Raw genomic sequence first — 19,446 nt, forward strand, 5'->3', positions numbered from 1 at the left:
GGTTCTTAAAGAGAGGACTGCCAGTTGGCAGGCAGGCTAATGCTTTCCTTTTCTGGAAATGGTCAGACTTCCAAATTATATGAAGACAACTGCAGATGTCTTTTTTATAAACATTTTCATATGGAAACAATACAAACTCATAAATCACCACAAAATGACTACATAAGCAAAATCCCCAAAGCTGGTGTTGCAAAAACATGAAAAACATCTGATGGCCTCTCCCATCTCACTCAGCATCCAAAAGTAAGTCCTTGCTAAGACCTACAAGGCCCCACATAGTGAACTCCAGGCAGTGCCCTCTGCGTCCAGCTACTACTACTTTTCCCTCACCCCGTTCTCTCGGCCACACTTCTCTGTGTTTGTCCTCAAAGACAGAAGGTGTGCTCCTGCCGATGGACCTTGCAATAGCTGTTGCAGTGCTCCTTCCCCCACGAATCCCCATAGTCACTTCACACGCTTCCTCAGTGAGGCTTGTGCTAGCCAGCGCATTTACAAGTCCAGCAGTCTCCCCCTCCTGCTCTCTTAGTTTTTCTTATCCCATAATATTTTCTCTTATTTATCTGGCATCTGCTCTGTCTCTCCAGGTTCTATTTTTCAACAGGATGATGATTGATGTGTGTGTTCGTCATTATTCCCAGGACCTGGAAGAGCACGTGACACAGAGCAGACAAAAAATAAATATATGTTGAATGAATGAGTGCATGAATGGAGAAGCAATAATACAAATTTTAAAAATAGTATTTTATAAAATTTGGCATCAAATCGGTACGTATTCTAAAAACTTTCTGGGGATATGCCAATGTGTGTATATTCATAGACATGTATACGTATGTTTTCATATATATATACACACACACACATACATGCACATTTTACATAATTATATATTTTTCACTGACTCACATTTATATATACAGATTTAATATGTTACTTATGAGAAATAGTTTTCTGCAAATAGCTTTTTTTAACATAAGTAGTCCATAGACAGCTTCCTATGCAATATATATATGTTTCATTTTTTATACCAGTAGGCTTTTCAACCAGGTTCAACTTCCAATTTAAGTTAATTCTAGCTTTCTGGTGTCCTTTCTACCTATATTCTTTATACTTATGTTAGCATATCTGTAGATAAACGTCTAGAAGTAGAATTGCCAAGTCAGAAGTGTATGCATTTTTAACTTATTATGGAACATTTTTAACATATACCAAAATAGATAAATATAAACCCCCCATATACTTACCATCCACCTTCAAACATTATTAAAAATGGCCCAGTATTGTTTCATTTATAGCTATCCATCTCCTCCCTCCCTATTTCATTTTGAAGGGAGTCATCTTTATGATTTGCATTCCTTTTTATGGAACAAATCATGTCCTTTCATCCATACATATTTCAATATGTATTTCTAAGAGGTCATGACTGTTTTAACTTAAACATAACTGGGATACCATTTGCACTCCTTAAAATTAAAAGTAATTCTTTTAAAATCCTAAAATATCTAGTCAGTATTTACATTTTCAATTGCCATTTGTTTTGTAGTTTGGATCAGGAACCAGATATAGTTCGCTCACTGAGACTGATTAGATCTCTTAAGTTTGTTTTTTTTTCCTTGCCTTGTGTGTGTGTGTGTGTGTGTGTGTGTGTGTGTGTGTGTTAAAGAAACCATGTTCTTTGCTTTGTGGAGTTTACAACAATCTGGATTTTGTTTGATGTGTCCCGGGGTGTCTTTGCCAAATTCCTCCATTCTCTGCATATTTTCTATAAATAGTTGAATCCCGAAGCTTCAGTAGATTCAGGCAAAATGGTTTTGGCAAGACTATTTCATGGGTGATTTTTTTTTTCCATCAGAAAGCAAATAATGTCTGGTCATCTCTCTTTATAGGATATTAGTAGCCACTAATAATCACATCAATACTTATATCAATATATTTCCAGTGATTTTCATTGCCTGAGGCTAATTTCTCAGTGAATTTCTCAAGAAAGATTCATTTTATTTATTTTTTTAAGATTTTATTTATTTGAGAGGGAGAGAGACAGCGCGCGCGCGAGAGAGAGCGAGCATTGGTGGGGGTGGGGAGCAGAAGGGCAGAGGGAGAAGCAGGCTTCTTGCCGAGCAGAGAGCCCAACCTGGGGCTCAATCCCAGGACTCAGGGATCATGACCTGAGGTGAAGGCTGATGCTTAACCAACTGAGCCACCCAGGTGCCCCAAAAACAGTATTTGCTGAGTTCATAGATGTTCAAAAAAGTTTTTAAAAAGTTTATGACAAAAGTCACAAATTCTTGAAAGAGTTTGGCTGAAAAAATCATTGACTCACATTTGCTTTTTGAGTGTGTAAAATATAATAAATATGTTATTCTTGTGTGTTTTGGCATAAAATGCTGCTATTGAAAATCTGATGACATTCTAATTTTCTATTCCTCATAAATAATTTGGTATTTTTTACTTAATGTTCACAGAACTTTTTTCTCTTTTTCTTCAAATATCTGTAACATTATTAAAATATGTCCTCAATGTTGGCAATTTTGGGTCAAGTTTTCCAATATGCATACCTTTCTAATATTGTTTTCATTTAATGATGGTTTTCCTGAATTATAATTTTTAATACTTTTTCTGTTTCTTGGCATTGATTTTCTTGTTTGGAGACATCTATTATACATATATTGGAGTTAATTTTCCCTCTGTTTCATCTTATTGGTTTCTTCTTCAGGGATTATGGTTAAAGATATATTGGAGCTTATTTTCCCATTTTTTAAATGTCTTCCCCTCAAAATTTCTTATTGCCTTCCACACTTTTTTTATTTTTACAATTTTCCTTTTTCTTTGTATTTCTTTTAAGATTATCTGAGTTTAGTAGCTCACCTGTTTTTTATAGTTATTTTTATTACTGAATTTATTTTTTCTTTTATTTGTAATTTTTTTAGTTCAGTCACCTTGTTTGAACTTTTAAAATTCTCATCTATATTATTCTTTTATAACTTCTTTTATCTTATTATTTCCTTAATTCATTTGAAATTTTTAGTTAATAATTCTCGTCTCTTTTGACCATTTCTCGCCTGGTTTCATATCTGTAGGAGGTTTTCTGCTCCACATTCTTTTGTTACTTCCAAAAACTTTGTAATGGGTTTCAAACCAATCACTTTCTATAGCCTGTTTCCTATGTGAAATTTTAGCTTTCCTGAACTGTTAGAAGGGAGAGGTGGGTCAGAGCATCTTTTCTTTTTTTTCTAACATTTTTTTTTAGAAAAAGATTTATTTATGTATTTTAGAGAGAGCAAGGGGAAGGGCAGAGGGAGTGGGAGAGAGAGAATCTTCAAGCAGACTCCCTGCTGAGTGCAGAGCTAGATGTGGGGCTTGGTCCTAGAACCTAGATCATGACCTGAACTGAAATCAAGAGTCAGCTGCTTAACCAACTGAGCCACCCAGGCACCCCCACCCAATATCTTTTCTAGCTTCATAGTTCTAGGTCAGCTTCTTGTTTTAGTGAAGTGATAAAATATATGATTTTAGGGCTCCTGGGTGGCTCAGTCATTAAGCGGCTACCTTCGGCTCAGGTCATGATCCCAGAGTCCTGGGATCGAGTCCCACATCGGGCTCCCTGCTCAGCGGGAAGCCTGCTTCTCGCTCTCCCACTCCCACTGCTTGTGTTCCTGCTCTCGCTGTCTCTGTCAAATAAATAAATAAAATCTTTAAAAAATATATATATATATGATTTTATACTTTCTGAATTCTCCTGGTCAGGTCCTTATCTGGACCTTCTTCTTCTGCCTAAATTATCTCTGTCTTGCTCACCTTGGATCCTATTCCCAATAATTTCTTCTCATTGTGGAACTTTGTCCAGGATGGAAGTTTTCACTGGTTAGTTTTGAGTGCTCACAGAAACCAGACTGTTCCATCCTATGAGACCTTACTGTGAAACTCATGTACCAGGAATTAGGTTGTGCAAAAAACTTGTCTATGTTCAACTGCTTGACTTCTGGTGAGACTGTGTTGGAATTTTGGGGTTCTTTCAGGTCATTCGGAGGCTCATTTTCTTCATTCCGATCCCTCCTATAGATGCTATACAATGCAATTTTATGGCTGTTGTTGGTTTATCTCCATCTGCTTGTATTTGGGAGCCCATGGAGATACTTTGTCATCATTTTTACTATAGTTGCCTATAGTAAAAGGTCTTGTGAGGTCTTGGGTTTGCCATCTTACTTTTTATGATTGGATTTTGGAAAATCCATCATTATGCCACCACAACCATCTTTTTAGTATTTTCTAGAATAGTGGGTATGTAGATTTTTAATTTCGATAGACAGTGGCAAATTTCCCTTAATAAAGTCTACTTCATGTTTCCTTACATACAGTTTATGAGAGTTCATTTTCTGAAAACATGGCTAACATTAGATGTCATCATTAGTTTTGGTATTTGGCAGTCTAACAATGAACAGTTGTACGACACTGTTTTATGTTGCCTTTCATGAATGAACTTGAGAAGGGAGAGGTGATTTGAGCACTTTTCATGGTTGTACTAGGCAAATCATGTATGTTTTCCTGTGAAATAATGCTTTCTATCCTTTGAACATCTTCCTAACAGGTTGTTTGTATTCATTATTTTAACATATTAAGAAATTAGGTTACTTTTTTCTGTTAACATCCATTTAAAATTATTATCTTTACAATATATTTTAATATGTATAAGGACTATGTCTCTCTTGACACATTTTCTTAATTTTTTTTCCTTCTACCAGATTAAATTTAGGTGTAATTTTCACTTTCTAAGGAAATAACTGACTTGCCTGAGGTCATATAATGGGGTGGGCAGAGGCAGCATTTGGAATAAAATCTGCTGGCTCCAAAATTTATATTCTATTTACATAGTTCTTTTTAAAAAATCCAGTTGTGGGCGCCTGGGTGGCTCAGTTGGTTAAGCGACTGCCTTCGGCTCAGGTCATGGTCCCAGAGTCCCGGGATCAAGTCCCACATCGGGCTCCCGGCTCAGTGGGGAGCCTGCTTCTCCCTCTGACCCTCTCCCCTCTCATGCTGTTTCTCTCTCTCTCTCTCTCAAATAAATAAATAAATAAAATCTTTAAAAAAATAAAAAAATAAAATAAAATAAAAAATCCAGTTGTTTTCATTCAACAAGAAAAACCAATGTGCGCTGTGCCCTATGTGCCGGATTCTGTGCTAACTGCTAGCTAACGAATTACTTTGTTTCTGGACTTGAGAGCTTACTGCCTAATATCCTACGGTTATCCTTTTTTATTGCCAATTTTACTCCAGAAAATCATATATAAATCTTTAAGAAGCCTTTTAAACCCATAGAAGTAGTCATTTTTAATATCATAAATACATCAGTTGGGCACAGAGACAGTTTCTGAAATAATTTTTGTTTGGATTCATTTTTATGGGAGAAGAATACTTAAAAAGGAGTAGAAATAAGGTTTATATTTTTAAAAAACAGCGTAGGTATAATCTCTTTTACAAAACAGTTGCTTTTGGAATTTATACACAAAACTCCTAACTCATGTTCCCCAATTCCCTTTTAAAGATTATTTAATTTACTGGAACACATGGCTCAGGTTTCAAGTCCTTCCTCCTTTGGTTAGTTATTTATAGCTGCATAAAATACTACCCTGAAATTTAGTGGCTTAAAACAACAATATTTATTATCTCGCAGTTTCAGTCCATCAGCTATCCAAGTGAGGCCAGGCTAGGTGTTTTTTTTTCAAGTTGCAATCAATCAAGATGTCAGCCAAGACCACAGTCATTGTAAGGTTCAACTGAGTAAGGTTCCATTTCCAAGTTTTCTCACCAAGTTGTTGCTCAGTTTTTCACTGGCTGTTGATCAGAGGCTGGGCCCTCAATTCCTTGCCACTTGGACCTCTCTCTAGCTCAATTCACAACATGGCAGCTTGCTTCATGAGAGCAAACAAGCAAGAAGACATGTAAAATGTGTGCTAGCAATGGTGGTCAGATTTTAATCCAGTCTTGGTAGTACCATTCCCTTTGCTGGATTCAGTTCATTAGAAGCACAGATCACTAGGTTCATCCCACACATGAGTAGAGGGGATCATAAAAGGACATGAATAACAGGAGGCAGGAATCATTATAGATCATCTGAGAAGTCTGCCTACAACTCTCTATAATGATTCTGCAACCTTGGCTCATCTAGATAATACAGAGTCATAGATGAGAAGAAACATTTGTAAATCCTTATCAATAAAATCAAATCTAGATATGCATGGAATAAAATTCTGCCAACATTTTCTTTTTACTATTTTTAGTAATATTTTTGTTATTACTGATAATAGCTAACAATTACTAAATACCGTATGGCTGATGCCAGACTAAATATTGTCCACGTTTTAGCTCAGTATTCACATAAGGTTACTAGCAGAATCTTAAGAGTGAGGTGACTCTATTTTTCTTGTGTTATATTTGAGAATCTAAGTAACTTGCCCCACATCATGCAACTACAGTAAAAACCAGCTGGCCTGTCTCCAGCTCCGTGACTGCCACCACTACATTGTGAGCAAAACATTTTGACTTTTTTTGAAGTCTCTGTTTCAATCTTGTGAACTGGATGCTATTTCATTGCTAGTGACTAATGTTGAGATCAAAATTATCTTCTAGGTAAGACCTTTTGGTGCCTAAAAAAATAAAAAGCCATAGCATCACGCAGCGAGGCTTTGCTGCACAGGAATTTTATAAGCCTGCAGCAGCTATTACCCTGAACTGTGAAAAAACACGAACAGATACAAGCCATTTGCACATAATTGTACTGACATTCCTACTTTATTACTTTTAATAGAACCAAATTTGTGGTGCTCATGCCAGGGTACATGAGCACTACCTTCAGGAGGAAGACTTGTCAGATGTCCTTACTCTCAGTTGAATGAAATGATTTTGGCAGGAGGTCACTTTGCAGCATGAAGGACATATTCACTTCACAAGGGACCAGGCTTAATTAAAATAAAATAATTTTTAAAATGGTTTCAGGTGATCTTGTGCATGCAGCCTAGCTACAGGTAAAAGAGATTAGATGATAGAAAGTAGTTACATAATGGAGTCTCTGTGCAACTTTGGTACTAATCCAATTTCTATCAAGCATCTCCTATATAACCCAGTCTTTTAAACTCTGAGGAAGAATAAAACCTGCCACGAGTAGATCTGTTGTCATAGGTTACATTTGCATTCAGTGAGTAAGGAGAGGAAGAAAACTTTAAACTCTTTTATTGGAAACAGATTTATTTACCTAATAAAACCAAACAGTTTAAGGCGCCTGGGTGGCTCAATCAGTTAAGCGTCTGCCTTTGGCTCAGGTCTTGGTCTCAGGGTCCTGGGATCGAGCCCCACATCGGGCTCCCTGCTCCGTGGGAAGCCTGCTTCTCCCTCTCCCACTCCCCCTGCTTGTGTTCCCTCTCTTGCTATGTCTCTCTCTGTCAAATAAATAAATAAAATCTTAAAAAAATAATAAATAAAATAAATGACTGGGGCACCTGGGTGGCTCAGTCGGTTGAGCGTCTGCCTTTGGCTCAGGTCATGATCCCAGGGTCCCGGGATCAAGCTGGATTGGGCTCACTGCTCAGCGTGGGGGGATCTGCTTCTCCCTCTCCCTCTGCCATTCCCCCTGCTTATGGGCATGCGCATACGCTTGCTCTCTTTCTCTCTTTCTGTCAAATAAATAAAATCTTTAAAAAATAAAATAAAATAAGTGACCTAAATTTTACACTGAATTAGTGTGTTTTACACAGGGATTTGAATTAGTTTTGACTCCTTAATCTTAGTCCTGGGATCGAGTCCTACCATGGGCTCCCTGCTCAGTGAGGGGTCTACTTCTCCCTCTGCCCCTCCCCCTGCTCTCATGCTCTCTCTCTCTCACTCTCTCTCTCTCAAATAAATCAAAAAAACTGAAATCTTAAAAAAAAAAACTAAACATTTTAACGTAGTACTCAGGTTTCTTTGCCTATCCAAGTGAACTTCCTGACTGCGAAACCAGTCCATTTTCTGTACCGTGACTCTTCAATTAGTCATTCAAGTCACTTTATTAAGTGGACATCTTTTGAAAATAGGTTGTGTATCACTGCTCTTCCCTCACTCTTTCAACTACTGATTGCATATGCTCCCCCTGATGGATGGCAATAGAATGGCCATGGAAAATGGGGGGTTCGGTGGAGGGGAAAAATACTTTAGGTGTAGAGAGATATGTTTACAGGATTTATAGAGTCACTTTCCTGAATATTTAATTCTTGTTTGACAGATCGGTGTAGGGATGCCTTCCAGAAGTCCTCTGAGTGTGCTGACTTACCTGGCATCAGGGCACAGAACTTCTGCCCCTAAAGCTGAGCTGCCATGTGAACCTTTCCTACAGTACCTGGCACCACAAATGTGTGTGAAGTGGACAAGAAAGGAATTTTGAAAAGTATGAATGCGGGAATGTGTCTGTGGAAAATTCTTCCAAAGAGGTTTAAAATTGTCAGCAGAGGATTTGATTCTTCTACTTTTTTGTCATCGTTGTTGTTCTTCTTGATGCTTAGTCAGAATAGAAGCTCTCTCTTGTCAGGTAAATACTCCGTAATTCACAAGTACAATTATAAATATTACACAGTAGAATCTATTAGACCTCCTGTGTTTTGTAGGGCACAAACCCAGGCATGCTACAAAGAAGTACATAATTATGTTCAGTCTCATGTTTTGTACTTCTCAACATAAGGGAGCACATCTTAGAATATCTGACCTATCTTGTCCTGTAAGTTCGAAATGGCATGGTTTATATTAAAAAAAAAAAAAAAAAGATTTCCTGCTAATGTGACCCACAATACTAACATCGATAAGTATACCATACAATGAGTCTATCAACAATAATTTGGTTAATGAATACACAATTCTTTAATTTACTTCTCTGCACAAGGAAATTTTAGATACCCTGAAATGTCATAGCTCACATATGAACCAAACTTAGAGGTTTTCCTAATTTTGATAGAAATCCTTAATAAATTGACATATTACAATAATAAGTCATAAATCTGAAATATTTCCTACACTCCAGATATTAAAAACTAATTTCAATCACGTTTAAAATATTGGAACTATCTTTCTTTTCTCTTTACTGAAAAATTTCCAAAATTGTTATTATACAAAGAGCCATAAAAAAGTATGCAGCCTTAAGATTTAGAGAAATAATGCTATGTAGGTGTGTCCAAAAAGAAATTTTTTAAAAGATTTGTTTTGGCTTCTGGTGTTTATGGTATTTATCAGCTTTTTAAAACTTGTGATTTGTTATGATTTCTTATCTCATTCTAAATAAATATTAATTTTTGCACCTAATTTATTATTATTCTTTATTTCTTTTTTTAGAGAAATTAAATAAACATCTGGCCTTTTACCAAACCTGGATTTGTTTCTATCTCTTTTCTTGGAAGGGTCATTCATTTCAATCTTTGTTATTAAGTATGTATAAAATTGTGTATAAATTTCACTGTGGTCTTATCTTGCATTTCCCTGGTTACTGCTGATGTTCTTATTTGGCCATATGAATTTTCCTTAGAAAAGTCTCTTTTTCCCTTTTGATCATTTCTTTCATCATTTAAAAGGTTTTCATATTGATTTGTGGAAGGTTTTTTAGGACATTTAAATATTCTGTTGTTTATGTATGTTGTAAATATTTTTCCATCTTATCACATTTTTCACTTACTTTAATATGTCTTTTGCTTTGATAACAGTTCTCAGTTGTGATCTAGTCACATTTGTGAGTCTTCTTATTTATGGTCAACTTTTTTTTAAAAATGTACTTTTAAGAAACTTTTCCATATCCCTAAATCGAAAAACATTTCATATAGGTTTTTCTACTAGACATTTAAAACATTGCATTTTTGACATTTATGTCTTTATTTCTTTGCACTTTCTATATGGGGTGAAGTGGCTTCAATTTAATCTTTTTTCCATATGGATAGCCATTTTTTCCCCCAAACATTCTTCCTTTCCCAACCAATCTGAAATGTCACCTCTGTCATATATCAACACGTGTGGGTATGTTTTTGAGTTTTCTATTTTGGTTGTCATTTTCTTTATCTTTGTGCCAGTTTACACTGTAGTAATTCCTGGTGACTTGGTGAGCAATTCATTTCTCCCTGTTCTCTGGCTACTATTGGCCCTTTACTCTTCCATATAAAATTTTAGAATCATCTTACTTGAATAACCTTGTTACACATTGGAATCGTAATGGACATGACCATGATCAGGAGATATACTATTTCTAAATATCAGTTTTTCCAGCCAAGGGCATGGTACATCACCCCATATATTTAGATGTCCTTTAATATCTCGTAATAAAACCTTAAAAAAATTTCCCCTGAGCAGTCTTGAACATTTTTAAAGATTCTTGATAATCTGTGATAATATTGTAAATTGTGATAGCTGTTTAATTGCATTTTAAGGTTGTTTGTTACTAATAATTAGAAATACAACTGGTATAAATTTGGTATTACTATTTAATTAAATATTAATTTTATATGTTGCCAATTTACTAAATTATTTGTAGCAATTTATAGGCTTTTTGATTTTCTATATAAATTATGATACAATTTCTACTTTGCATCTTTATATTCAATTTTTTTGTTATACTTGCAAAGATTACTAATAGGATGTTGCGTAAAAGTACTAGATTATAAGAGAATTCTTTTATTTTTAAGATTTTATTTATTTATTTGACACAGAGAGAGAGAGAGCACAAGCAGGGGGAGAAGCAGGCTCCCCACAGAGCAGGGGGAGCCTGATGTGGGACTCGATCCCAGGACTCCAGGATCATGACCTGAGCCAAAGGCAGTCACTTAACCAACTGAGCCAACCAGGCGCCCGTAAGAGAATTCTTCTAATGTTTCCCCTTTCAAGACATTTACCTTAGGTTTATCCTCTATATAAGGTTAAAGACATTCTATTCTATTCCTATTTACTAATATGGGTATTGGATTTTATTAAACATTTTTTTTCAACCTTAAGTAGATGATTACTTTTTCCCCCTTTTTAATCTGTTAATGTGCTAAATTACATGTATGAATTTGAAGATATTCACCTATTCTCTTACAACTGGGATACCATTTTGGCCAAGATATATTATTTGAAAAATACATTTGGATTCAATGTGCTATTTTGTTTAGGATATTGCATCTATATTGAATGAAGTGCTTTTGTAATTTTACTTTCTTACAACAAATATTTCTGATTTTAATGTCAGATATATCCAGGAATAGTAGAATGAGTTTGGAGGATTTCCTCTTTTCTATTTTCTGTAATATTTGGCATGATTTTTTCTTTGAAAATTTGATAGAATTCTCCTATCTTCTGGATTTAATTTTTGTTAAAAAGTTAACTATCTTTCATTTCTTAGAAAATAACCTCTCCTTTTCTCTACCTCATTTTAATATTCTGTCTTTTTATTTGATGTTCCATAGTTTCGTTAAGATGTTCCTGTGTATGGATTTTTAAAAATTTGTTCTACAAATGCGACCTCAGATTTCTTGAATCTTTTGTTTGACATTGTACATTAGTTATAGAATATTTTCAGCCGTGTTCTTTTTACCAATTAATGTCCTTCTCTTTAGCTAGATCACCCTATAGAACTATGCTAGACTTTCTCAGTTACTTGCATCATCTTAACCTTCTTCGTAGTTTCTATATGTTTCCTCTCTGTGCTGCACTATGTATACCTTCTTCTATCTCTCACTCTACTAACTCATTCTCTCTGTTGTGTCTAGTCTGATGTTATAACCATTCACTGAGTTCTTAATTTCAATTTTCATATATTTTTGAAAATTAAAATAGGAATTTTTAAATATTTTTTTCTTTCAGAACTGCTTGGTTTTATTATTTCCAGTTCCTCGAAGATAGATTCAAACTAGTGTTTTGTTTCTTTAATTCTAGCCAGCATAATTACTTTTTATTCTAACAGTGTGACTATATGATGAATTTATGGTCTATTTCTGCTGTCTAATAAATCCACTGTCTGATATCTGCTATATAGTGCACTATATGCATCTATATGGATAGTGTTCTTACACATAATTTTTTGAGTACTCTTTGATTTATTTTTATTAGTGCTGCTCATGTTTTGAAGGGAATTTATTCATGGGGATTATTTGAGTCCTAGGATAAAGCTTTGCTCTTCTAGACAAGATTTTCATTTGCCTCTTCCAGATCCCTGGAAGTCCTAGCAATCTCCAATAACTTTACTGTAAATTTATGACAAGTCTTTATGCATTAACTGTACAATGTGAATTTTGGCTGTAAGTTGACCAGAGGACCGATCTGAGTTACTGCTTCACAAAGCCAATTTTATAGATTTGCTCCTGGAATTTAATGTTGGTGATTTACTCAAACAATGTAATGGGTTGTGTTTAGGATTAACAACCATACTTGGAGCTTACATAGCATTTAATATAAATATTTGAGGAAAAGGAAGTCTGATATTTCCTTTAGATCCTAGTTTCTGTGAAAACTTTATAACACCTGTGTTACTGAAATGATCTGATTGCTACAAATATGTAGATTCAGTATACGATCTAAGGTTGGATGGGTTTATTAGCTATTCAGTTATAGAATTCATCATTAAATGCTTACAGGAAGTTGATTTGGCCAAAGCCCCAAAACTGAAGATGCTTTCATGGCATTGCTTATTTGTAAACATTTTGCTTAATCAGGCAAAACTTTAAAGCAGTTAAATATGAATAGATGAATAATATGGAATATTATGGAAGCACTGGAGTAATTTAAAATACTTTTATCTAAAGGAAAATACCATTCTGGTGCCTTTGTTAGCAATCAACATATGTATTTAATGTAAGATTTTTCATCATTATAATTAACTACTGAGCTTTTGAAAGGAGAATTGCATACATTTTTAAAAGGCAGTTTGTTTAGCTTATGGAATATAATATTCACTCATATATCATTTAATAGATTTTTCTATCATTGCACATCTGTAAGTTTAATGATTGCTATGTTTATTTATTTAGAACCAAATTCTAAAGTAACAGATGTAGTGAAATAAAATATTTGATGCAAAAATTCATTACAATAATGTCCATGTGTGTAATATATTATTATATACATACTTGTGCCTGCTTAGCGCAGATTCCTAGTACTTCACATAAATGAGACTCTGATTATGGATCCCAAGCTCATGTGCTTTTAGATGTATAAAGATAAAGTACATTACACTTTAGAGTGTAAAGTTAGCACTCCTTAGGTTGTATGAAATAGAAACCCACTCAGCTTGAGCAAAAAGGTAATTTATTAGGGCAGCAATATACTTGGGCCTCGGGAATAGAATTTGAATGTGAACACACTAAAAAATCCATTAAATTACTCTCTTGGTGCCTCTCATGTCTATTTCTCTCTGTATATTGTGCTTTATTTTTCTCCTTCATTACAAAACTGTTTTTCTCTTTCCCTGTCCCCTAGGTAAAAAATGACCACAAACACTTGCTCTGAAATTTATGTAAAGTCACGAGGTCATTGAGAATTACTAAATTGACTCTCTCTGGGTCTCAGGTTTCACAATTTGAAAGCAACTGATTGGTCAAGTTCAGGGCATACCCCCAGGTGTGAATGACAATCAAGTATGATCATGATGACTGCCAGTGTACCAGTATTGAGGGAAAGAAAGGGGAATATTCCCAGAAAAGAGATAATGGAAGACAATTTATTAAGTGTCACTCGCATGTGATCAATGGTTACATTTTCTAATTCCTTGCCATTCATAATGGGGTCAATAGAACAACAACCCTGGTATTACCAGGGAATTTGTTAGAAATTTAGAATCTCAGACCTGTCCTATCCCTTATGAATCAGGATTTGCATTTAATATATCCTCAGGTGATTTGTCTGCATATTAAAAATTAAAAACATGGTTCTAGTCTGTTACAAAGTCAGGACCAGGTACATGAAAATTGGTTTTATTTCAAGGTACACTTTACTCCTAATCGACATAATCCTTTAGTTTCTTGAGTTAACCCTTATATCTAAGCAGAATCCCTATCAATGGTTTTTATATATAATTTTTTATATATTATTTAATTAAAATATAAAGGAAATCTTGAGAGTGGTAGATTACTACAAATTTATTCCTACTAGTGGAAAATCAAACAATTTAAGGTTCAGATCCTAATAATTTGGGTCAATAGTTCCAATTTTATGTATGAACGATAGCATAATATATCCATTGACAATGTATTTCTAAATTTTGTTAGTATGACACATTTATATTAATTAACAAAAAATAATAGCTGATTGGACAACTCAAATGGAAACAAGTAATCCAGGTAAACTTGATGAAAGTATTTAGGATAATGGAAATCCTCAGCTCTTAGGTAAAATACACCTAAATTTTTATGTAAGCATATTTTACAGAGTAAAACATTAGTAGCCAAGTATTATTAATGCTTTTTACATGCCAGAAACTTTTCTAAATAATTTACACAGATTTTCTGGTTTGTATTTGGTCATGCTCAGATTATGATCTACCATAACTGAGCTTTTGCAAATATAATTGTTTTTAGCTAGGTTTCTTTTTCTTCCCTTCTTTCCTTCCTTCCTTCCTTCCTTCCTTCCTTCCTTCCTTCCTTCCTTCCTTCCTTCCGTTCGTCTTTATTTTTATCACCATAGTATACATTTTAACTTGAGTTGGGATTATATGGAACTGGACTGCCTTGGATTTGAATTTGGGTTCAACGTTTTACTAGTTGCATATGCTTGGGCTACTTACATCAACTCCCTAAGCCTCACTTCCCTGTCTGTAAAGTGGACATAATAATTACAATACCTTTATTGAGCTTTGGGAATTAAAAGAAAATGTACATATCCTGGCATAAGGTTAGCATCAGTAAGGATTAGTTATTATCATAATTATTTCCCTTATTATATGCTCACCCTTACTTAATTTTATTTGGCTCATGACAGCAAGTTTTCTCATGTCACTTTTAGAAACAATTTTACTCTGTCTAAACATCTTGCAAAAAGAAGTTTTCTTCTTTGGTAAGTCTGTTTTTACTGAGCCAAGTATGGCTGGTTTGGGTTAGATATTTATTACCATTAGGTATCTTTCTTGAGTGGGAACATCAAAACAGTGTATGTTGTTTCTATTATAAATTCCACTTGGAGTTTTAACTTGATTCTTTGTTTAGGTTGACTTCATGTAATCTTACACCATTGTGTATGTACTAGTCAGAAACAGGTAAGCAGAGAAAGGAGAAATACATGGAAGACATTGTTTGATGATGTTTATATATTTTTTTGCAAAGCTTCCTTCCATAAATAGAACTCTAGCTTCCTGATTTCCTGATTCAATATTAGATTTGCCACAGATAATTCATGCAACACTTTAGAGGTCAGAACCTCCAAGTTAAAAGTTTTGTGGTAAATTTATGCCTTCCTATAATCAAAAAGGCAATCCTTGATCTCATAAAAATTGATTTTAAAGAACTTTGCAAATATCCTTTAATATCTCTGTAAGACATGGGGTTAGGTGGGATATTATTCTGATTCAATATTTTGATTCTTTTTTTTCATATATTTCATAAGATGAAAAATTCAGGTAGAGTGTGTCTTGCATAAAACGTATTGAATTCTTTATTCTTTTCTCAAGTTTTATTCTGTTCTCAAGTTTGGAACAAACTCAGAGATATACTGAGAGGTCAGACAAAGGGCAAAATGTCACATTCATTTTTCTCATGACTAATTGGGAAAGGTGAATTTAGATATAAGTCTAAGTTGGCTTGTTAATATTTAATCTCTGTATTAGACTAACTCACCCATTAATGGGAGAATTGCACAATCACAGAGTGGACAAAGCAGAGCTCCTCCCCAGACCCTTACGAATAAGACAGCAAACAGATCAGAATATGTGCCTCCTACAGACAAAATAGAAGCACAGAGGTTGTCAAGAGACATGCTCAGTTTTTTTCTTCCAGAATTGCCATCAGGAAAGTCATTTCTCCTTCTAAGATCAAGGTAATTTGAGCTTCACTGTATTTTTTTTTCCTTAAGGTAATGCAGTGAAATGCCACAAAACTTTATGTTACTATGGAATTGAAGACACCTTAAGGACTGGTAAATAATGGCATTCTAACATACTGGGTAGTTTTCAGAATCTAAGTATAGATTGTTCACCTGAAATTCTAATTGTCATTTTATATATTTTATGTAAGATTAAGTAGTGATCTATGACATCCTCAGAGAAGTAAAGTCCAGCCCAAACTTTGGAATCATGAATTCAAACTTATTTTAACTTTGAATATATAATTAAAATGCTGTTAATTTCCTCTTACCATTTACAATTAAAGGATGCACCTTCTTTACTAAAACTCTTCTAACTTCATCTATCTCATTCTGCTCAACTTCCTTTCTAATATTTCAAGTTTCAGGGTGGGAGGAAGCTCATTGGGTAGGATCCAGAGTAAACCATTAATTACAATGCAACTATATTGATGAAAATCTCAAGTATCAAATTTAGAATGTATTTTTACTTTCTTATTGGATCACCTCAATTTATGTTGATTCCTTCAGTTCCAACCTCAGTTAGACTTATTCCGTCATCATAAGACTCTACTCTCTTCCCATGACATTGTGTATGTGGAATGCATAAGAAACCCAGCAGACAAGATTTATTTGTTAAATCCCTAGGCTCTAAGGTTTCATGTAGAAAGAGAAGCTTGAGTTCTGCTTCTCCTTCCCCATTTTCTTTTCTCTTCTCCTTTGTTTGTTTCACTTCCAAACTTCTTTAGCAGTCTCTTCACTTTTAGACATGAAAAAAATTACAGCTATTTGTTTGTAGTGTGGTACAAATTTTAATGTTATTCATTTTATAGTTTGGCAACAAAATTGCTAGCTGCTATACAGAAATCTTGTATCTTAAAGTTTTTTTTTTTTAAAGATTTTATTTATTTATTTGAGACAGAGAGAATGAGAGAGAGAGAGAGAGCACATGAGAGGGGGGAGGGTCAGAGGGAGAAGCAGGCTCCCCGCCGAGCAGGGAGCCCGATGCGGGACTCGATCCAGGGACTCCAGGATCATGACCCGAGCCGAAGGCAGTCGCTTAACCAACTGAGCCACCCAGGCGCCCGTATCTTAAAGTTTTTAAGATTATTTTTTTTTGTTTCTTTTTTTTAAAAAAATCCTGCAACTTTTATCATTTAGTTTAACTGAGAATTGTCTGAAACAGATTTGGGACATCCGTTTTTTCAATATAAATACCCATTTAAGAATACACATGTTGGGTATTAGTGACATTCCTTAAGATTATTAAACTATTCTCTCTGGACAGTTTAACAGCATTCTTACTGCATACACATTCAACCATCTGGTTTACCTAAAGAGAATTTAAAGGATGATGTCACCAGAGTACCTCATCTACATTGAAAACACTGCACTGCATACACAAGAGTGTTATTAGAAACATATGTTTGGTTTAAAAACGCCTGCCATTTCATTCATTGTGAGCCAGATTCTATCAGTGACAAAAATTTCTCAGGAAGTTAGCTGGCACTTGAATTTATTAAATTACTACTAAAAGGCACATCTTAAAACTTGTCTCAAATATCTTGCACCAATCAAAATTCTTGATTTACTCTGAGAATGTTTTCCTCTTAAAAAAAAGAACTGTATATTATACTTGCAAAGGCATAGTGAAGATTTAGGAGTCTATATACCAGCATTTATATTTTTTTACATTTAAAGACAGGAAGGTCAACATTTAATCTCACAGTGAAATTATTGACCTATTTCCACTGATGGTTAAAAAAAATTGAAAAACTGCCTGATTTCAGAGAGGAAATGCAAAAGACATATTATGGGGGAATTTTTAAAAAGAAATAATCAGAACAAAGTACTATTTTTAGTGTTTCAGTGACTTTATTTTAAAAAGGAAAAGCTGTTTATAATAAACAACCCTTAAAGTACAAGGAAAATGCTAACAAGTCACAAGCAATAAAAAACAAAAGATTAAGGACTTTTTTGTAATAATGTTTGGGGTTAGAATGAAATGAATACAGGATATTATATATTTTATGTACCAGTGAATTTTATGTTTTACTTTAAAATGTTACTTGAGAAGCTCTTCCTCCTAATTGTCATACTATTTCTTTTAAAGGATCTTTTTCCTGAAAGACATAAACTCTTAGCAAAATTCATTTTACTTACTTTTAAAAAGTAAGTTCCCAGCAGGGAAGTGGGCTGGTGAATGCCAAATAAAATCAGATTTCTGAGAGCAATATTGAAGATAGAATGGTTTTTGGATAGGCAACCAACCACATCTGCTTCCAAGGTCTTATTTGAAATCAATTTTGATGTAGTCAAATTATTCAACGTACTTGAAGCATAACATTGCTTTGCTACATTAAGGTATTAATTGCTGTATTGTTTGTGAAAGCTAAAGTGCTCAAAAAACAAAACAAACAAAATTGTATGCTTCCCAATGTAAAATGACAAAATAAAAATATACCCTAAAGTCAATGAAACTGATAAAATGGATATGGAATATAAATGACCTAGAAATAATGTGGTTTCCTAAAATCTTATTATTTGCTTTTGTTTGTTCTTTTGATGCACCAGATTACATATACAGAATGGCCTTGAATTTATCAAATATCATAAATTTAATGACATATCAAAATCTGGCTTATACTATAGGCTGATGAATATCCATAAAGTTCAACAACTTCCAAATTGGGATTCTTTCAGGAGATAATATAGTGAATGGGGCATGAGTATGGAGGGGGAGGGGAAGAGGGTAACAGCCTGATTTTTAATCTCAATATCTTTATATACTAACCATGTGGCTCACAGTGAGTCATATAATCTCTGAGCCTGTTTTCACTTCTGTAAAGTGGAAAATTTTTAACTTATTCTGTACATGATACACACTTATTCCAGTTATTGGGGCTTCCTAAAAATCATCCCCAAAAATAATGGTGAAAAACAGTCATGTTTGTGGGTTTGGTGGGTCTAAAAGCACATTGTGGATGGTTTGTATCTGCTCTGCAATGTCCTTGGCCTTGGCTGAAGATGGAAGCTGAAATTATTGAAGAAATCATCAATTTAGGGGCATCTGGGTGGCTCAGTCGGTTAAGCGTCTGCCTTCGGCTCAGGTCGTGATCCCGGAGTCCTGGGATCGAGCCCTGCATCGGACTCCTTCCTCAGCGGGGAGCCTGCTTCTCCCTCTGCCCGCTGCTCTCCCTGCTTATGCACTTTCTCTCTCACTCTGACAAATAAATAAATCTTAAAAAAAAAAGAAATCATCAATTTATACATCTAGAGTTGATGCTAGCTGCTACCAGAGGGCCTCAAGACCTCCTGACATGAGCTTCTTTGTGTGAGGACTAGTTTGAGCTTCTTCACAGCATGGTGGGTGGGTTGTGCGAACAAGTGTCCTGAGAGGGTGCCAAGCGGCAGCTGCATCTGTTATAA

The 19,446-nt window shown here is 34.7% G+C and overlaps 1 protein-coding gene across 1 annotated transcript in view; it reads left to right on the forward strand.

The window, feature by feature from the left end:
• The window catches only part of ADGRL3 (adhesion G protein-coupled receptor L3), an 829,369-nt gene extending 820,988 nt beyond the window's left edge, over window positions 1-8,381 (forward strand). Inside the window, exon 25 of the mRNA XM_078068719.1 lies at window positions 8,249-8,381. Within this exon, the coding sequence (XP_077924845.1) occupies window positions 8,249-8,328 (80 nt within the window). The 3' untranslated portion in view covers window positions 8,329-8,381. The remainder of the gene's footprint in view (window positions 1-8,248) is intronic.
• The last annotated feature ends 11,065 nt before the right edge of the window (window positions 8,382-19,446 follow it).

Source organism: Halichoerus grypus, chromosome 3 (genome assembly GCF_964656455.1).
Source record: "Halichoerus grypus chromosome 3, mHalGry1.hap1.1, whole genome shotgun sequence".
NCBI classification, from domain to species: domain Eukaryota; kingdom Metazoa; phylum Chordata; class Mammalia; order Carnivora; family Phocidae; genus Halichoerus; species Halichoerus grypus.